Source organism: Herpailurus yagouaroundi, unplaced genomic scaffold, assembly GCF_014898765.1.
Source record: "Herpailurus yagouaroundi ecotype Mexico unplaced genomic scaffold, PumYag 142, whole genome shotgun sequence".
NCBI lineage: Eukaryota > Metazoa > Chordata > Mammalia > Carnivora > Felidae > Herpailurus > Herpailurus yagouaroundi.
In genome coordinates, this window is record NW_024412397.1 from 14488916 (window position 1) to 14510442 (window position 21527).

A 21527-nucleotide genomic window follows, 5' to 3' on the forward strand; every position below is an offset into this window, starting at 1 on the left:
TTCTGTAATTGCCTCAATAAGTAGGGTACCCCAAAGGATACAAAAATGCTGATTTGAAGGGGCACATGCATCCCAATGTTCATAGCAACACTGTCAACAATAGCCACACTAAGAAAGAGCCTGAATGTCCATCGACTGATGAATGAATAAAGAAGATGTGGTTTATATATACAGTGGAATATCATTGGGCAATCAAAAAGAATGAAATCCTGCCATTTGCAACAGCGTTGTTGGAAGTAGAGTGTATTATGCTAAGTGAAATAAGTCAGTCAGGGAAAGACAAGTATCATATGATTTCACTCAAATGTGGAATTTAAGAAACACAACAGATGAACATAGGAGAAGGGAAGGAAAAATAAGATAAAAACAGAGAGGGAGGCAAACATAAGAGACTCTTAAATCCAGAGAACAAACTGAGGGCTGATGGGGTGCGGGGGGGGGGGGGGGGCGGATGGGTGATGGCCATTAACGAGGGCACTTATTGGAATGAGCACTAGGTGAGAAATGTAAGAGATGAATCACTGGGCTCCACTCCTGCAACCATTATTACACTATATGTTAACTAACTTTGACTGAAATTTAAAAAAAAAGTAATTATTAATAATTAATCTAATAATCCCCAATCTAGTAGCTTGATTCACTTTGAAACGATATTAACAGAAGCCCAGTTAACATCTAGTTGCTCACATGAATTCAGACAGCTTTGAAAAATATTAACACACTCTAGAAGAGTAACCCTTAGAAACAAAGAGACTTCCTAAGGAGCCACAAGTCACACATGGCTTTAAAGGCATTAAATCCAAGCACTGGACTCTCACATCTACTATTTGAGACAACTGACCTGCCAGAGGCATCCTATAGGTTCTCCTTTCCTCTTTCCCTGGACACAATCACACTTTCCCCACTTTACAAAAGAAGGCAGGCTGCTTGCCCGCTCCAAATCCTGCTCTGGTGCTAAACCTCTGAGACGCCAAAACAAAACAAAACAACATAACAAATCGAAATATCGGTAATGGCAAAACTCCTGCATTCAGAGCACCTCCATACAGTGTCTGCCTTTTCTTGTCTGTCGAGGGCAAAATGTGAGTGTGACAACAGAATGGGGTATCTGGGACCAGGGTGAGTTGTTCAGAATTCAAATACACTGCAAGGTAGGGCACGAGGGAGATTTTCATTCACCCACTTCACCCCCTCCATCCTCCACCTATTTTCAGAGAACGCACCGTTTCCAAAGGAATATGGCAGAGACAACATCCATCAAAGAAAAGGCACCTTTTCCCATGCAGGTGGCAAACTTGTGGGAAGGCTCTGGGCCTTGTCTTAGAATCAAATTCAAAAGGGAGTTGGCTGTCACAGGGAGATTTTTTTTTTTTTTCAATTTGTTTAAAGAGATTAAAAAAAATTTTTTTTTACATTTATTTGTTCTTGAAGGACAGAGAGAGACAGAGCACAAGTGGGGAAGGGACAGAGAGAGAAGGAGACACAGAATCCAAAGTAGGCTCCAGGCTCCAAGCTGTCAGCACAGAACCTGACGCGGGGCTCGAACTCACAAACCGTGAGATCCTGACCTAAGCCGAAGTCAGATGCTTAACCTACTGAGCCACCCAGGTTCCCCAGATTTATTTTAATAACTAAAAAAAAAATCAAGTCAGACTTTTACCAAGAGAAAATCTGGTTCAGTTGATACATTTGGTAAAAAGGGCGGACTGGACCAGTGTGACTGATGGACATTTTCTTCCATAAAAATTGAAATGAATAGCATCTTAATTCTTCTAATCCTGTCCAAGTCTTCTGGGTTAAAACAAGTTGCCTCTAAATGAAAGATCAACAGATATGAAGAATCATTTGTTACATCTTGAAAAAACTGCTTTGGGGTGCTTTCCAGAAGTCAGGGCAGTAAATAACTCTAAGAAATACTTTTCTGTCAAGAAGATATCTATTTCTGGGGCACCGGGGTGGCTCAGTCGGTTAAGCGTGGGCCTTCAGCTCAGGTCATGATCTCACAGTTTGTGAGTTTGAGCCCTGCGTCAGGCTCTGTGCTGACAGCTTGGAGCCTGGGGCCTGCTTCGGATTCTGCATCTCTCTCTCTCTCTCTCTCTCTCTCTGCCCCTCCCTCCCTCCCTCTCTCTCTAAAATAAATAGACATTAAAAAAATTTTTTTAAAGGAGATATCTATTTCTTTACTTTTAACAAAATTGAAAACACCACTGAGTTCTTAACTGAGATATCATTAAAAATACCTTTGAGGGGCACCCTGGTGGCTCAGTCAGTTGAGCGTCTGACTTTGGCTCAGGTCATGATCTTGCTGTTGGCGAGTTCAAGCCCTACAAGGGGCTCAGTGCTGTCAGCACCGAGCCTGCTTCAGATCTTCTGTCTCCCTCTCTCTCTGCCCCTACCCTGCTTGCGTGCACACACACTCTCTCTTAAAAATAAATAAACATTCAAAACCTCAGACATCTTTTCATGTCACACCATTCTGAGGCCTGGACATATAACTAAGAAAGTGTTGAAAGAACAGATACTTGTCTAACAGAAGGTTTCCTTAGCCATTTAGTGATTTATGGGACCAAGTTTCTCAGCACTTGGTGGAAATAGAATGAATGTTGAATTCTGTTGCATTTTAGCAATAAATAATAGCCAACCATGAATATATGAATAAGAAAAACTCCACTCATTAAGTTCATAAATTTTTTACAATTATATCAAAATATATTTTTGACAATCGGGTAATAACTGTAATAAAATTTAGTCCGGAAGTGTTTTTAACTCTTAGAACCTTGAGTCACGGGAAATTGTTAAAAATTACAATCTCTAATCTGTGTACATTTGCGATGTGAAACTCTATGAAAAGGTGATTCGTAAAATCCCTCCAAGCATAAAAATACATTAGGATAAAATTCTATGGGGAAAGTGAAATGGATACAAATCAAAGGAGGGAAAACTGTATAAAACTGTATAAAACTTCCAAGAGTGAAGGACCATTAGTGCATTTTTAAAAGGATGATGATGCTATCAAATTGCTATGCTGTTTAGATGCCACTGAATTCCATTTTTAAAAGTGTTACTGCTGTTATAATTCCTTGGAAACTAATTCCTTAGCAACTCTTTACATTGGCAATAAAAAAAATGTTAGCTGCCAACCTAAAAATATGCCAGGGGCGCATGGTTTTTCAAAAGCCTTCTAAGGGGTTGCACCAGATTTTTAAAAAGGGTCTGAGGACCCCTGCCCGCCTAAGCGGGGTTGCACCAGATTTTTAAAAAGGGTCTGCGCTACCCCTGCCCGCCTAAGCGGGGATCCCAAGGTGTCCCGGATGGAGCCTTCGGTGGAGCGCCCCGCGCCCACATTTCCCTGGACGAGGTTAACCTGGCCCTGCTCAAGGGGGCCCTCAAGCTACTCCCGTGCCACCTGCTTCCCCGGAGCGGGAATGATGCAGAGACGCCTCTCAGAGCCTGCTCCGGCCCCCGCGGGAGAGCCCGCCTGACGCACGAACCAAACCCCTACCCGGGTGCTGCGCGCCAAAGCCCGGGGCGCACTCGGCGTTGCGGCGACAGCAGTCACAGTCCGCGCTCCAGTGGTAGCCGGCCGTGCAGGCGCAGCGCCGCGGGGCCGTCCGGTTGCCGGGCTCCACGGCCACCAGGGCCTTGCCTGCGGGAGACAGAGACACAGCTGCTCACCTTCCACCTTAGGGCAACCCTGCAACACGGGGACGTGGCACCTGCCTGGCTCCCCGCAAATGCATCACTGGGGCCTGGGTTTTCGGGAACTACCAAGCTCCCCCTTCCAGTGCTTCCACTAAAACAGCCCAGCAGGGTTCTCTCTCTCTCTCTCTCTCAATAATTAAGTCTTGTGAGGTTTTTTTTTTTTTAATGTTCATTTATTTTTGAGACAGGGAGAGAATGAGAGAGGGCATGAGTGGGGGAAGGGCAGAGAGAGAGGGAGACAGGATCCCAAGCAGGCTTCCCTCTCTGAGACCATGACAGGACCCAAAGTCCGATGCTTGCTTAACTGATTGAGCCACCCAGGCACTCCGAGTCTTGTAATTTTTTTTTTTTTAATTTTTTTTTTCAACGTTTATTTATTTTTGGGACAGGGAGAGACAGAGCATGAACGGGGGAGGGGCAGAGAGAGAGGGAGACACAGAATCGGAAACAGGCTCCAGGCTCTGAGCCATCAGCCCAGAGCCTGACGCGGGGCTCGAACTCACGGACCGCGAGATCGTGACCTGGCTGAAGTCGGACGCTTAACCGACTGCGCCACCCAGGCGCCCCCTGTAATTTTTTTTTTAAAGGCAATTTTCATAGTAGTGAGAGGACTAAGAAGCGGGGAATTATGATTATTGTCTATTTTGGCTAATGCAAAATAGATTTCACAGCTGCTTAATTTTTAGTGAATTCAAATGTGATCAATAGTCTTAACACTAATGCTAGATTGAACCTAAGAGAACAGGGATCTGGACACCGGGGATTCATCTTGGCATCCTGCAGGACCACAAGATTATTCAGAGCTGTGAAAACAGGGGTCACAGTGTAATCAGAGAAGTGTCATGCGTAATCAGAGAATGCATTACAGAAGTTGAGCCTGATGACATACTTGGAAGTTAATCTCCCCAAATACTCAGGGCAATCTGTTTGGTACTTGTCTCTTTTCTCACAACACATTGCAAAGTGCTCCTCTTCTTAACCCAAAGCTGCCCTTTCCACTTTTTGTGGAAGAGAAGTCATGCTTATACAAGGCCATCTCCATTTGGTGATTCATATTTGCCATTTCACCCACTCGCTAAAATTTCATTGTAACCCCACCTCAGGACTCCTGGCACTTTTGCAGTCATTCTTGCACACATGCAGAACAGTGGAAATTTCAAGCCACTGGCCAGGCATGCATGCTGTCAGCTGAGGTCAAGCAAAGTCCCACTCTGCCTTCTTGTGCCTACTGGAATCAAGTGTCCTTTTTGTGGTCTATTTAGTGTCCCATTTTTGGCATTTCTGTGCTTTTTGTTAGTGATGCCATTGCTTAAAATGGCCCACAGTCTTTGTGCAGAAGTGCCATTTGGTATTTCCAGGCCCCTCAAGAAGGCTGTGATGTGTCTCATGGAGAAGATATATGCTAAGATAAACTTTGTCCAGGCATGAATTTCAGCACTGTTGGTTGTAAGTTCAATGTTAATGAATCAGAATATTTATTAAGGTGTCTTTAAACAGAAACACACATAAAACAAGGTTATACATGGATCAGTTAACAAAGATGTTGTGACCAGAGGCTCCCAGGAACCTAACCCTGTATTTCCCCTAGGAAATACTATAATACTATACAAATACTAAATACTATACAGTATTTGCTGGTTCATTTTTTGTGATGACTTTATAGAACATTGATGTTATTCTGTGAATAACAGGAATCAACCTGCGCGCGCGCGCGCGCGCACACACACACACACACACACACACACACGATATAATACAATATTATTTGAAACAGACTTTAGGACCCTATAGGACCCCATCTCACCTGGCCTGTCCAAATAGCCTTACTTATACTGAGTACTTATAGAAGTTTGTTTTGGACAGATTGTAGGTCCTCTCAGAATTCATGTTGTAATCCTAACCCCCAGGGTGATGGTACTAAGAAGTGCAGCCTTCGGGAGGTGGTTAGGCCATGAGGTTGGAGACACATGAGTGGATTAGTGCCTCTGTACAAAAGCAGACAGCTTCCTTCCTCTGTTCTCCACCATATGGAGACACGGCAAGAAAATCTTGAAATCCTGAAGAGGGCACTCACCAAGAACCCAACCATGCTGGCACCCCCATCTCCCACTTCCAGCCTCCAGAACTGGGAGAAATAAAGGTCTGTTGTTTGAGCCACTCAGTCTGTGCTATTCTGTTAGAGAAGCCCAAGTTCCTGCCCTCAGGGAGGGGATGTTTCCTATTCCCATTCTTTTTAGACCCAAGCATGGAGAACCTGAGAAATCTTCCTGCTGAGAAATCTTCCTGCCTCCCTCCTGTGTCCGCTCTGCTCCCCGGGGCCCAGGTCAGTTGTATAGCACCAAGGCCAATCTGCATAAACATGTGCCTAACGCCGCAACATACATGGACAAGGATCACTTCCTTGGAAAATTCTAATTCCACGACCCACTCAAATGTGAGTGCATGTAAGCCGGTGTGGTGATGAAAAATTTTGATGTTATTTTTAAGTATCTTAACGTACCAGGTTTGGGGCTTTAATTGACTTTGGCAGGAGACAGAATGAATCTTTATTTCCAAGAGACAGCAGTGAGTCAAGGTCATTACTAAGCAGTGGGAAAGAAAAAAAGACTTGATCAGATGCTTCTGCTCAGTGGAGTTTCCATGTTACCTTTTGCGGCCAAAATCTGCCAGCTGTCTCTAACACATTAGAAAATTATGACGTTTAAGAAAAATACTTCTCTCCTAATTCTGTCCACTGAAAAGAACCTATAAACAAGGATCAGTCTGGTAACAGTGAGCCTCACTGGCACCCAGAGTGAGGTCGCTAAATAAGATGTTCCTCTGGATGCAGTCAGGAATTCTTAAAGAAATGGCTGGTTTGGGGTTCGAAGCAGGAAATGTCCAAAATGAGCCTGGAGGCAAGGGGAGCTCTTAAAGTCACCTGGGGTCATAGCAAAGACTGAGGGGCCAGCTGGAGGAGGTAAGATAATCTGAGCACCCATACAACTAGTAACTGCAATAGGTTAAAATACCTCAAATATGTCTAAATGGCTGCGTTCGTTAATATTCATACAAATCCTTTGGAGAAGCTTGGTGATCTAGGCATTATTTTGAAAAGTGGTAAATAAAGTTACAAGCATTCATTCTGCCTTTCCTGTATATACTGTAATTCAGGGTAACAATTAGTTGAGGAGGGAAGCTTCCCCAACTATAATGAAGAAGGAGTGATAGAAGGTCACCTTTCTACAGCTCCTAATGAAAATGGATCGAGGCCATGATGGTCGACTGCCGCTCATATCACAAGAAGAGAGGTAAGCAGCTAGCTACTATATGATCCCTGCATCATGCCAACTATGAAGCAGTTTTGCAAAACAAACAAACAAACAAACAAACAAACAAACAAACATACCCAGCTTTTCATGAGCCTTCTAGACCTAACAATCGCTTTGCAGGAAATAGAAGAGACAGGAAAATCTGTTAAATGACACAAAGGGAATGCAACCAGCAGAAATCAGACTGTGGAAACTTCACAGGATTACAAAGATGGTTTCTGCAACAGAGAAACTAAATGGGAAAGAAAAAAAAAAAGGCAAGGGAACCTCTAGGTCAAGACTAAAGGGACATATTTTGATCCTGATTCCTACAATTAAACTATAATTAAAATTTTTTTTGACTGAAAATAAAAAAATTAGCAGTCTGATAGGGAGATCAAACTGTATAGTAAGACACTTACGGTTCAGGAAGACTTGAGAGTCAGATCTGGCTTTGAGTCCTGCTTCTCATTTGTTCACCTTAGAAAAGTCACCCAACCTCTCCTGGTCTCAATTATATTCGAACAAAAGTTTGACATGAAGGGATGCCTGGGTGGCTCAGTTGGTTAAGTGTCCAACTCTTCATTTTAACTCAGGTCACGATCCTACGGTTTGTGGGATTGAGCCCCGCGTTGGGCTCCGTGCTGAGCGTGGAGCCTGCTGGGGGTTCTCTCCCTCTCTCTTAAAAAAAAAAAAATGTTCTAAATGAAGAATGTTCACCCAATGCTTCGGGATCTGAAGCACTTGCTTCTCGGGGTCCAAGGTCAAAGCTTCTCCCTATGCCCCCCAAAAGAGATAGCACCACCGTATCAAAAATATCACTTATTCACACTTGCTGCTGATATGCCTGACTTACCTGAGTCACAGACTTTATGCAGTAAGCATTTATCTTCTTCATTCCAGGTGTCTAAGTACTCATCCGGGCCACACGGCAGGCATACACTCTCCGAGGTAGTAGTGCATTTAGAAGACATGTACTTTCCTTAATTTAGGAGAGAAAAAAATGCACCAATTGAAAATACCCCCCCAAGAAAAATAACAACAAAAATACACCAATCTATTGGACCATTTAAAGGACTGTGATCCCAGGAAGTCCCCTAACACAGTAGGATACAAGGGATGAGGCCACATATCAGTGATGGGCTCTCAGGCATCCCAGCTGGCTAAAACAGCCTCTCCTAGGTTTGCTGTGCTCAAGGTGAGCGGCCTTTTAGCTCATGTAAGTAAAACATCATCCTTTCCACCCTACAACTCTGCTGACCAGGGAAAAGGAGGATGGTTTTCTAACAGGTAACTGTAGAACTTGAGGGGTTCCCTGGGGGCTAAACAAGAATTTCACCTTACCCCTGCCCTCCCATCTCCAAAATCCCCTCTGCTGTCCATCTGGAGACTTAACTTCTTTTGTTCTACATATACTGGGGGCTCACAGGTAACTCAGTTTGACTAAACAGTACTACACACACACACACACACACGCATGCACACACATGCATGCACACGCACACACATGCATGCATGCTCACGAAAATCACCAGCTCTTGCTCTGCACATCTGAAAAATATTTACATCTTGAATATCTAAAGGATCCTCTTGTAATGTAACCGCGGTTTCTAGGACAATGAATGAGTGAGGACCCCACGGACTTGGGGCTTTACTGAGGCTGTAGAAACACTTGGCCACAATCTGGCAGAGCAACTATGGGGGAGAGGTAACCGGTCCGCCTTCTGCCCCTCAGCAGGTGCATGGGGAGAAGGTTTAATAGGGTGTAGGCAATTTTCAGCAGCAACAATTCCAGTATGGTATTCCCCCCCCCAAATTTTCTGTAAAATACTTTTAAAGAAGAGTTACATTTTGTATGTTGTAAGTTTGAATTGCAAAGTGCTAAAATATGGTTTTCAAAACCATGGTTTCTCAAGAAATAGCGTTTTAGAAAAATGTGTTCCAGCATAAATTAAGTACCAGTTTCTGCAATTGCTTTTGATTTTTAAGTGATTTTATCTATTGAGAGAAAGGTTTTTGTCTTCGGGGTGACACGCAGTACTACCTGCCACTGCCATAAAAAGTCGATCCAATTTCGTTTTTTTTTTTTTTAATCCGGCAGGATAGAAGTTATTCCTTGGATTAAGAAATAAATGAGAGCTCCACCCGCTTTTGAGGGGCAAGGAAAGGTGACTCAGACACACAAACCTGGTTCACATTTATGACAGCATCGTCCAAAACGCTCATAATGCCTCTCATGGGTACACGGAGGGGTGATCTGAAAAGTCACCTGCAAAGGAAATTGACACCAGGTAGAGATTTTGCACAAGTCCTTTCTGGATACAACAAAAAGTGAATCACCAAATTCCATTTCTGACAAGCCTAAGAAAACACCATCAACAGTCCTGAAACTGCTCTTTGTGATACCGCCTCCCTGCAATGCCACTTCCCTATATTAGCACATTCCCCACTACGAATGTACGAAACCAATCGGCACTGGCGTTAAAACCCATTTAAGCATTTAAAAATATTCCAGTTCTGCTCATGGTAATATGATGGATTACGGTCACATGGTGGACAGATACATGCTCAGCAACTTTGGTCATAAAACCGTAGAACATAAGGAGGCCCCTTAATATACATATTGTCCACAAGGGATGTCAAATTTGGTCTTACAGACTTTCTCTGAGTTTTTTTAAGCTTATTTATTTTGAGAGAGAGAGAGAGAGCATGCGCATGTGGGGCAGAGAGAGAGGAAGAGAGAGAGAATCCCAAGCAGGCTCCATACCATCAGCATAGAGCCCGATGTGGGGCTTGAACTCATGAACCATGAGATCATGGCCTGAGCGAAAATCAAGAGTCGGATGCCTAACCGACTGAGCCACCCAGGCAGCCCAGACATTCTCTGAGCTTTAAAAGATGTTTAAGGGCACCTGGGTGGCTCAGTTGGTTAAGCAACTGACTTCGGCTCAGGTCATGATCTCACAGTTCGTGGGTTCGAGCCCTGCGTCGGGCTCTGTGCTGACAGCTCGGAGCCTGGAGCCTGCTTCGGATTCTGTGTCTCCCTCTCTCTGCCCCTCCCCCACGTGTGCTCTTCTCTGTCTCCGTGTCTCTCTCTCTCTCTCTCAAAAATAAAGAAAATGTAAAAAAAAAAAAAAAAAAAGATGTTTAATACTGCTTACCTCTTAGAATCGAAACACACGGAGAATTTTTTAAAGTGGGACAACAACGTGTTACAAGAACACTGCAGGGTTGGAGCTCTGGGTCCTGCGGCCTGCTGGCTGAGAGGATCCCCCCCCCCCCCCCCTGCAACTGGCCGCTTAGGCTTTTTGAGCCTCTGTTTCCTTTCTGTACAATTCTAGATACAATTTCCAGATCTGCCCATCTACGTAAAACAAAACAAAAAGCCAAGTCCCCTGCAATCACTCAGAGATTCTTATCACTTTGCCACAGGAAAGCTCCTTCTGCATCAGCTTTCTCAGTGTGCAAGAAACACCACCAGTCCTGTCGACAGGCAGGCAGGTCAGAAACCGAACGGTGTGGCACAACAGCTGGATTTGGCTCAAAAGTCACCAAAGGCTGCACGCCTGCTGGGGCGCAGGGATCCGAAGTTACAAACCCTGCCCTCAAGGGGCTTATACACACCGGCGTGCGTCCCCCGCAGAGGCAGATGCTGCCTCAGCCTGAGAAGGCCAGGGAGGGTGGCCTAAGGACTCTGATAAGTGAGCTCAGTCTTACAAGATGCGTAGAGATGGGCCAGATGAGAGAAAAGGAACTGGCAGGGGGAGGTAGGGAGAGGGAGGAAGGGAGAGAACTTAGAACAGTTCAGAGGCCTAAAATGGCGCATGGGGTCAGGGTGGCGAGGGAGGCCATCAGCAGAGTGGTGGGGGACATCAATGACTGAGCCCCCCCCCGCAGAGGGCTTCATCTGCATATTAAAGAGCCTGGTTGGAAGGTGTGGAAATAACAGCTTAGAAGAAGCCCAGCATTCTCAAAATACCTCAGTTATGGAAGGAAGTTTTATGAAGAAAGCACCACAGCCAGAAAACTGAGGCTAGCTGAGTGGGGGTTGGGGGACGCAGCCAATGTGGCCCTCTCCGGCCTCCCGCGGGCCAGGCACAGGGCTTCCGGGAGGGAGGGGGCAGGGAGGGCTACTTTGAGGTCGGTGAGAATGCTGAATGTGTTCCTGGGGTCACGTGTGCCAGGGAGGCTGTATCTGGACTAAGCCCAGACAACCCTTCCCGGGGACTTGGGACCCGGCAAGCTGGATGCTCCCCGCGAGCTGGTGCGGGATAGGGCTTAAGGGCCGAGCAGCGAGCCCAGTGGAAACCAGGAAGGGTGACATAACAGAAACCATCCCTCCATTCCGTTCTCTCTTTTTGTTGTAATAGGAATCCGTTCCCCCGGAGGCAGCCCTGGTCTGCGACTGGCAAGGCAACAGATGCACGTGGAAGACGAGCAGGAGAGACCCGGCAAAGCTGAATGTGGTCAATGCAAATTCTCCCAACTAGGACTCATCTGAGCCTGATGATATGCGAACACTCCTGCCTTACTGATGACAAAGGCAAACAAGAGAAACATGTGGTCAGGCCTCATTTCAGACAGTAAAGGTTATCAATTGCTTCTGACCCAGACGAAAGCTGCAGCAGTCTCTGGAAGATAAGCATAGGCTTTATGTTACCCACAGAGAGGTTCTTTTTAGGGGAATTTGGTAAAAGGTCTACCCCTGAAGCAGCTGCTTAGCACACTGTCAGGCTGTGTCCTGGGTTCCAAAGCCTGGTTCCTGTTGAGCACCAGCTGATGTGAACATGTGGACAATTTGTTTGCCCATCCAGGGGTGTGGCTGTCACTCACTCCGCCCATCCATTTTTGAGCCCAGGGATTTCACACCTTCTGGCAAAAAGGGCCAAGTCACTGATTCCAGAGGTGACCAGATGTCCCAGCTCCTCAACAGACAATTCCTTCGAATTCATTTCTCTCTCCTAAGCTGACTGTGACTTTACACCCGAACGTTGTCTTCTTTTTTAAAAATCAATATATAACTCACATAAAACTCACCCCTTGAGAGGGTACAGTTCAGTGGGTTTTAGTATACTCACAAAGCGGTGCAACCACCATGGCCATATAATTCTAGAACATTTTCATCACCCCCAAACCGACATATCTACTTGACAGAGCTATAGCATTACAGATCTTTTAAGCAGCAGCGGCAACAATTTTGCTACCGGAAGATTTGCCACGGTGAGGCAGACAATTAGGGCATTAATCTAATTCGAGGCACAGCTTACAACGCCATTTGGTTCTTTAGGCACGTTATATGCTCTGCAGGATGCCTTCAAACCTTCAAAATGGAATATATATACAACCTAAAAGGCTACCTATACGTACACGTAAGGAAATATGGCTTGCAGGTAAATAAAAAGAATCTGGAAAATCTTCTTTAGGGTGCCTGCACACTCAGGAGAAGGCAAGCCATGCCTTTGTCCTTTTTGCTCCTCCATCCTGGCTCTCTCTGCCAACCTTCTTTGCCTCCACTTGCAGAGATGCAGCTGTAGGACGAACCCTCTTGCTACAGGCCTGAGCGGCTCCCTGACCTCACACGCAGCATGCGGAGCCGGCCGTGTGTTGGCCTCGCTCGGATCCCGTGCTCCACTCCCAGGACGGGCTCCAGGGCTGTTCTCCCGGCTGCAGTACCTGGGTTGGTAACTATTAGGAAATCCACTGGCCTGTCTTGCTTCTGCTGGTCCCCTGGGGACCTGTCTCACGATGCTGCAGGCCAGGCTCGCTCCACCTGCCTGTGCCCCCAGCTTCCAAGTCCCTGAGTCCTGCCCGCCTAGCTTGGTCTCCAGTTAGCCTGCGCCCCCTCTCCTTTATGCCCGGAGCTCTCTTATGCCGGTCTCCTCCTGCCTGCATGTCTTGCCAAGTACATCCTTTGAAAGCCATTTTTTGGTGTGAATGCATGGATGGCCCCCAGTCTCTCTTAGTCCGATCCCTCCTTTTGCCTAAGGATTGCAGGTGTGTGTGTGTTTTTTAATCTATTTTTGAGAGGGAGGGAGGGAGAGAGAGAGAGAGAGAGAGAGAGAGAGAGAGAGAGAGAATCCCCATGCAGGCTCTGTGCTGACACGGGGCTCGATCCCACAAACCAGGAGATCATGACCTGAGCTGAAATCAAGATCAGATGCCCAACCAACAGAGCCACCCAGGCACCCCCTTCCTACAGATCATAGCTCTCAGGTCTACCGTCTCACCAGCACCCAGGCTGGGGTGAGCGCCCAGGCTCCTGGAGCCCCTGCTGGTCCTCAGGCCTTCCCTTCCAGCTGCTCAGAATTTGGGCCTACCTCCATCCTCCAAGGCCAAGCTCTCGGTGGTTGTGAGGTGGCTATTATTATTGGTAGCGATCCTAGTAAGGCAGGAATTTGATAAAAAGCCATTCCCGCTCAAATGTTACAAAAGCACACTCACTTGGGGAGTAGGGGAAGTTAGCAGAAGGGGTGATGTGTTAACCCTGCAGTCTCCTTTCTTTGCTCAAGATGCAACAGCAAAAGGCCGTTGGCAACTGCATCGAGACACGCACGACCTGTTAGTTATCTAGATCTTTTTGTTCCAGAACTCCTTTATGATTGGCTTGTTTCCTGCTGAAACAATAGAGCTTTTGAGCCATAGTTGTTTTCATGAAACAAAGCAGCACCACTTTTTGACTTTCCAGTTATTAAATAAAGAATACAGTGACATGATACAAAACTCAAAAGTAACCACAGGCTTTGGGGGAAGTCTCCCTGTCACTTCTCCCGGCAGGTGCCAGCACCGCCCATCCCCTGCTGCATCCCCCTTGCAGGTGTGAAGGGAGAACTGACCTGTGATCCACTGGGGACACTCATCCACAGAACAGGTGCCCTGGAGGCCAGCTTGGGGTCAGGCCTGTCAGCAGCATTTGTGTTTTGGGGAATACGATGGTACTTACAAGTCTTATTAAAAAAAAAAAAAAAAGCCATGTATCGACAGGGTTCTACTACAGTTCTTTTTTAAAATATATATTTTTATTTTTATTTATTTATTTATTTTTTAAAATTTTTTTTTTCAACGTTTATTTATTTTTGGGACAGAGAGAGACAGAGCATGAACGGGCGAGGGGCAGAGAGAGAGGGAGACACAGAATCGGAAACAGGCTCCAGGCTCTGAGCCATCAGCCCAGAGCCCGACGCGGGGCTCGAACTCACGGACCGCGAGATCGTGACCTGGCTGAAGTCGGACGCTTAACCGACGGCGCCACCCAGGCGCCCCTAAAATATATATTTTTAAATGTTTATTTATTTTTGAGAGACAGAGCGTGAGCAGGGGAGGAGCAGAGAGAAGCAGACACAGGAGCCGAAGCACCAGGAACCGAGACACCGTGAGCTGAGCCGAAGTCGGACGCTTAACCCGCTGAGCCAGCCAGGCGCCCCTCTACTATAGCTCTTAATAAACTACAAAAATGATGTTTGACCCACAGGTTTATATCAACTAGCCTTTGTTTTCTAAAGACTTTCCCCAGATTGATAAGGAACACTGGAGTCTGTTTATAGCAAATATGCTTTGCCAACCCCCCACCCCCCACATAGATTCCTTGGAAAGCCCTAGAAAGAGGAGTTAAAATGGCGAGACGATACATTTAACTTACTGGCCTTCTGTTGCTTTACTCTCTTGTATGTTTTGTGTCGTGTGTATATTTTTTTCTCAGGGCACACAGGCTGTTTATTTTAACAGATGACGAACTCGCCCGGAATAAGCGTGTCCACAGCCGGAGCAAGGCTTTGTGAGGCACGAGGAAGATAATAAATTGGACATCAAGTTTCTCTTTATAAAGCTGCATGGATTTATCTCCCAATGCAAAGCCACGTTGGATCTAATTCTGAAAAACCCTAAGCCGAGGAAAGATAACATCTTTGCCAGTGGAGCTACAGAGACCGGTGGGTCTATATTTAGATCCCGTAGGGAAGGTTGACTTAAATATTTATTTTTTGTGCTGTTAAGCAACCCAATTGTAGTGAAAGTCATTATGGATACTAAAATTACTTGCTGGCTCTGCTGAAAATTCATACTGACATATAACAAAGCAGAAAGAAGCTTGGCCCCTTCTGCCAAATCAAGAGGAAAAGAACCCAACCCAGAAAAACAAACAAGGGATTTTCCATAGATTTTATTTTATAAAATATCATCCGTGACTATATTTGAGAAATTTGGTTATAATTTAAGTCAAGATAGTATCAAATTTCTGACTGTTACAGTCGAATTGAAAGATGTGGTTTGTGTTAAGACAGAAACTATGAAATGTGAAAATTACACCTCACTTAATAGTCCTGCTGTCCTTGAGAAACAATATCCTAAAAGAAAGTCACTGTTGAAATTGCTCCTACTCAGAATAGAATACAAAGAGATTACTAGTCACCTGTGTCCCCCAGAACTAGGACTGTCTCACTCCAAGAAACTGTCTCTGAAGCCTTTGTTTCGAGAAACAAATGAACAACAAACAAAAGATGAGGCTCAACGGATCAGGGATCAGGGCGACCCAGCAAATTCTGCTGAGGGTCTTTTTTTCTGGGTTGGCTGCCGGAGAGATCTCAAGTGTCTCCCCTCACGGACACCCCAGTTAGTGTGTCAAAACCCCTTCAAATCGAGATGTTCTGGGGGACCTTTTCAGCTTTGCTCCTTTCTTAGCTCCTCTCCTCCAGAAGCTTCCAGATGCCGGTCTCTACTTTAGTCTTGAGTCATGTCTAGTGACAAAAAGAAAGCATCCTGCCCTCACGCTTCTTGGTTGCAAGTTCATGACTAGAAGTGGAAATGTCATAGGACTCATTGGTAGCTCAGAAGTCTGATAAGATAGGTCCCTACAGTAAAAAAGAAAAATGAACGACCAACTCAAAGCCTGACATGCCAGCATGCAGAAATTTAGCAGGACAGAGGGAGGGGCCAGGAGAACTTGGAAAGAGGTGAAACAGGAGGAAGGGCCTGGCCAGGCGGCACGGTGGTTAGGGCAGTGGACTTCAGGGCAGGATTTTTCTCCCCAGTCCTCCAAATTCAGCTTCCAGTTTGGCTGGGATAGACGAATGCCTGACGTCTCCGTTTCTACAAATGGAGGACAAGGGAGAGGGCAATTCTAAGGCCTCAGTCTTCTCACCTGTAAAATGGGGCAGTGAGGATCAGATGTGACCATTCACGTAAATCAGGTAGTCCTGGCAAGCAGCAATACTCATAAAAACTGAGACTCTGCTTCCTCACTTTGAAGCTATAAGACCTCTCTAGCAAGCTGTGGGGGAATGAAGTGAGGGAACTGCATTTTGCACTCAGCACAGTGGTGGACCCCTGGCCAGCGGTCAATGGTGGGGGGCAAATGCTCACGCGCACACCTGAGGATTAGTGAGCGTACATGACTTACATCAGATCATTCCCCGAGGGGGTGAAGGAAACACTGTCACTGGAAAGGGGAAAAAGGATAGCAAAGAAAGAGTGGGGACCTGCAGTAAAGTTATGGGGTCCTGACAGTTTCCCTGAGTGCACCTTCCCTGTTCACTTGTAACCTAGCTCTGGCCAGCTAGGGGCCAACCTAGCTCTGGGGATTGGGGGCGGGGTGGGGGGGAGGAGTGTTTTTCATCAAAGAGGTTTATTTTTTTTAAAGCATGTGTGATTTCACATAAAGAAGTGCTTTTCTCATGGGATTGAAATCGTGACAAACGGTCAGAGTCATTTCAGTGGTTTTCTGTCTGGGGGTTCAGTCCGTGACATAAGCCACTCTTGGGTGAGGGCAGAGACAGTTTACTCAGGGCGTCTGCTGATAAAGCGGCTGCTAGATCGTATCTGCCAGTGACTGTTGTTAACTAGGACATAACTGAGTTCTGACCAAATGCCCTTCTAGACGTTTTCATTGTAAATAAACTTGATAGAAATTCAAGCCTACAGGTGTGCAGAGTAACAGACTCCTTTTTCTTTTGTTCAAACCAAAGCTTCACATTTCATACTTCAGAACAGGACACAGGCACCTATAAAGATCGCATGTTGTAAAAGCACACAGAGAACAAAGGGGCGGCTTTTGGAGAATCCCCCACGCTCCCAAGAGGTCACCTAGCATACTCCCCTCGCTGGGGAGACCCCGAGCTATGGCACACACCAAGGACTTGGAGACACCGTTAAATCAGCCAGGTATGTGGCCCAAGTCATAATGCAAGTAGATTCAGAGAATCAGAGGGTTTAAACAGAAAACACCGTGAGTGTTTAAAATATAACCCACTGGGGCACCTGGGTGGCTCAGTTGGTTAAGCGTCCGGGTCTTGGTTTCGGCTCCGGTCGTGATCTCATGGTTCGTGGCTTTGAGCCCTACGTTGGGTTCTGCACTGACAGCACAGAAACTGCCTGGGATTCTCTCTTTCCTTCTCTCTCTGCAATCAATCAATCAATTCTCTCCCTCCGCCCTCAATAAATGATTTCTCTCCCTCCTTCTCTCTCTGCCCCTCCCCCGCTTGCATATACTCTCTCTTTAAATAAATAAATAAATGAATGAATGAATGAATGAATGAATGAATGAATGAATGTCACAGACTACGAGTTTGGGTTCTGTCCAGCAAGAGAGTGGACGCAGAATTGAATACAAAAGACTAACGTCCAGGAGGAGACCAGAACCCCAGACAACGCTTTCGTCTCCGTATTTATCGAGCTCACAAGACATTACCCACGCGGTGAACGTGAAGAAAACCAGATCTTACACACGTGAACGTGGAGAAAACAATCAGACAAGAATCATTAATTTGTGCGTGTAAGAAGCAAAGGGTCTGGGGGCAAGTGGAGTTTGTGATCAAAGTGCAACAGATTGGCGTCAGATGTTAAGTAATTTTCTGCAGGTGATGAAACGAGTTACTCGTGATCCCATTACACTACCTCCCTAGCTCACCTTGGGTGCTATTGCCCCACGGTGGCGGCTTTCCACCCTAAGCTTTTTTCGAACCCACTTATGTAAGTAGAACCTATTCCTCCACAAATAAACTTTAAAACATTTTTAAAAGAGAAAAAACACCTGCTATAAACGAGGCTCAAGTAGTCTCTGATTAACAGGAAAAAATGTGTCTAGTTTGTTTCAGAGATTGTGAAGGAAGTCACGATGGTCACAAATACTCTGCTAACTGACCTGCTGATGAAGGGTCTGGGGCATTCTAAAATGCATTTAATGAATATGCTTCCAGTGACAAAGAGGAGGGAAAACGCCAACTCGAAGGGCATTCATCACAGCTGGTCAACTCCTACCGGCTCACGGAAAATCACAAATAGGAAATCAACCCCCTCCCCACGTGCAGACTACCTTCCATAAAGGGGGTTGTGATTCATTTACTCACTGTGCAAATAAAAACTAAGGCCGCTCCCTCCTTTGCCTGTCATTCATCAAGCTCATGACCAGCAGACACATTCTGCTCCAGTCTAGGGTTTAATGACAGGCAGCATCTATCTCTTTAAAAGCTCTATCATCACACTTTCAAAGCTGTCTGTACTGAGCCCTCACGTACTTGGGCAAGGGGTTGGCTTGGTGCCAGACTAAAGAAATTAGACCATCCCTGGCCTCTCAAAGCATTTAGCACTGGATACAGGCACAGACAGAGAGGAAAGACGACTGTAACAGAGACCCACACAGCGGTTCAGGAACTGGTGCATGTATTGGAAAAAGCCAAGTCCCATTAAGCGCCTGGATATGGCCCTCACTGGCAGGGAAAGAGCGAGAACGTGGGCCCAGCTCTTGGACTGGGAAGCAATCACAGAGGGAGGCGCACAAAGCCATGCAGGGAGAGGTGAGGGGCAGAGACAGAGCAGGGTGACAAGAAGGCAGGTGCTTGGACAGGTGGAGGGAGAGAGAAGAGGGAGCAGGGAGGTCCTGGGGAGAAAGAGTGCGTCCTTGCTTATAGTCCACACAAGACAATAAATAAACATAAAGTGAAATCTGGTTGTAATGGGTGTGACGGAAGAAATAAAACAGGGTAAGCTATAACGGGCTCAGAAGGGGACCCTCTGGTAAGACGACATTCAGTGGAGACCTGGATAAAGTGAAGGAACGAACCAAGTTCACAGCAAGTATCAGGAGGAGGAGTATTCCCAGGTGGACGTAAGGAGCAGGGAGCATTTGCAAAAGCCCGAGAGTGTGCAAGGCTTGATCAGGAAGAGCGGGAAGGTCCATGTGACTAATGCAGTGAGGGAGGATAGCACAGGAAGTCACACAACTGATTCCAGAATCATCCGGATCGTGAGTTAGTACATCCCTGCAGCACCCAGACTGTGTGGTGCTGACTTTAGGTTCACCTGGGACGTTGACTTAACACCATCAAAGGTTAAATAATAAGCACTTCATGCTATTTTCATTAGTAGGCAGCCTTACAACATCTGCCATAGTTCTATTTTACTTATTTTATTAAAAAAATTTTTTTAATGTTTATATTTGAGAGAAAGCAAGCGAGCCGGGGAGGGGTAGAGAGAGAGAAAGAGAGAGAGGGAGACACAAAATCGGAAGCAGACTCCAAGCTCTGAGTGGTCAGCACAGAGCCCGACGTGGGGCTCGAACCCATAAACAATGAGATCATGACCCAAGCTTAAGTCGGACACTTAACCAACTGGGCCACCAGGCGCCCCTGTTTAGATATTTTTTATTTTTTTAAGTTTATTTATTTTGAGAGCAAGCAAGCAGGGGAGGGGCAGAGAGAGAGAATCCCAAGCAGGCTCCAGACTCGGAGCTGTCAGTGCAGAGCCCAAAGTGGGGCTCGAACCCACGAACTGTGAGATCATGACCTGAGCGGAAACCAAGAGTCGAACGCTCAACCGGCTGAGCCACCCAGACGCCCCATCATCTGCCCTAAGAGTTAAAAAAAATTTTTTTTTATTTTTAATTGTGATAAAATAACATCAAGTTTACAATCTTAAACATTTTGCCATAAGATTTTTTTTAGGAATAGATATTACGCACAGAAAAAAAATCTGACTGAGGTCAGGTTTGATTAAAAAACACCTTAAAAACATAGACTCGGGAGCCTGGGTGGCACAGTCAGCTAAGCGTCCAACTCTTGATTTCGGTTCAGGTCATGACTTCAAGGGTCCTGAGTTTGAGCCCCGAAGCAGGCTCTGCGCTGACAGCAAGGAGTCTGCTTGGGATTCTCTCTCTCTCTCTCTCTCTCTCTCTCTCTCTCTCTCTCTCTCTCTCAAAAATAAATAAATAAAAGTAACTTCTCTCTTGACGCCATTTTGACTTAGCAAGCCTTGAACTGACCTGATGGGCGATCTTGGCAGTTGCTTTGTGTGGACCCCGCAGCACCTTCCCCTGACCACCTTGGCTCCAGGTGTGCTCCTTAAGGAAAACCAGGAGGCCGCACTTACTCAGAAGGGGCCTATCAAAGGTGCATTGATTTTTGCTCCACCCTCTTTCTTTCTTTCCTCACAATACATTCATTATCTCTGCTCCTTGAAAAGAAAACATGTGGCCCTGGGGAAAATGAAGAAATAACCTTGCATTTCAAAACCTTAATTGCAAGTGTCTTTGTCTTCCAGACAGATAAAGAGGGAGACAAGTTTGCAGCTGTGGGCTACTTGAAAGGAAAGTGCCAGGACGGTTTGTTTCCTAAACACAGTAATTAGGATGGCTTTGACTCCTTATGGTATCACCCAACAGGCCCCAGTGAATGCTCCTTTATTCTCCCAGTTAAGGTCTTTCTTTCCTTCCTTCTTTCCTTTTCTTTTTGTTTCTTTTCCTTTCCTTTTCTCTTTCTTCTTTCTTTCCTTTCTTCCCTTCCTCCCTCCCTTCCTTTTGCCCTTCCTGAATCTTTTTTTTTTTTTAACTTGTATTCATATGAGATGAGAACTACTTTTTCTTCTTTCCTGTACTAAAAGGCAGTGACCCCTGAAAATCCAAGAGCATTTGCAGGTCTGCTGGAGGCCAAGGCTCTTCCTGGGCCCTGCCTTCACTCTGGGAATGTATCAAGCTTATAAAGTCACTAGCCCCCACAACGGCCAGAGAAACTGCCCCTGGCCCTCGGAGTGAAGTCCACTGCTTCTCGAATGTGCACAGAATCACCTGGAGGTCTTATGAAAACGCAGCTTCTGATTCAGTAGGTCTGGGGCAGGCCCCAAGAGTCTGCATTTCTAACAGGCTTCCAGGTGATCGCCGCTGGTCTTGGGGTCGCGAGGTCAGAGATTACGTTACAGACCCAGAGCCAGAGCACTGTCACTTCCCCGAGCACTGCACGATCCTTCTGTCTGTGTAATGGATGTTGAGAACCACTTCTCCCATTGCTGGATACACACGCCATTTATCCAGAATGGGAGTGAAGGGAGAATTGGGCATTATAAAACACCTAGTGTGTGCCAGGTATTATGCGAGAGGCTTTACTTTCCTTAACGTCCTGCATCCTCAAGGTCTATGCAGGAGCCTGCTGGACGGTTAGTGGTGAGCAGGCTGGACCAGCGCTAGGCGTGTAGCAAATGCTCAAAGTCTGTTAAATTGAATACTTTACCTGGAGGACCATTGTGATCTCATAACTTCCCTTTACAGAAGATACAGTT

The 21527-nt window shown here is 46.0% G+C and overlaps 1 protein-coding gene across 1 annotated transcript in view; it reads right to left on the reverse strand.

The window, feature by feature from the left end:
• Window positions 1–21527, reverse strand: part of TNFRSF11A (TNF receptor superfamily member 11a) — a 54588-nt gene that overhangs the window by 23091 nt on the left and 9970 nt on the right. The window contains exons 3-7 of the mRNA XM_040478482.1: window positions 20239–20316; window positions 13434–13490; window positions 9180–9261; window positions 7849–7974; window positions 3503–3646 (exon numbers count right to left, since the gene is read on the reverse strand). Coding sequence (XP_040334416.1) covers window positions 3503–3646; window positions 7849–7974; window positions 9180–9261; window positions 13434–13490; window positions 20239–20316 — 487 coding nt within the window. The remainder of the gene's footprint in view (window positions 1–3502; window positions 3647–7848; window positions 7975–9179; window positions 9262–13433; window positions 13491–20238; window positions 20317–21527) is intronic.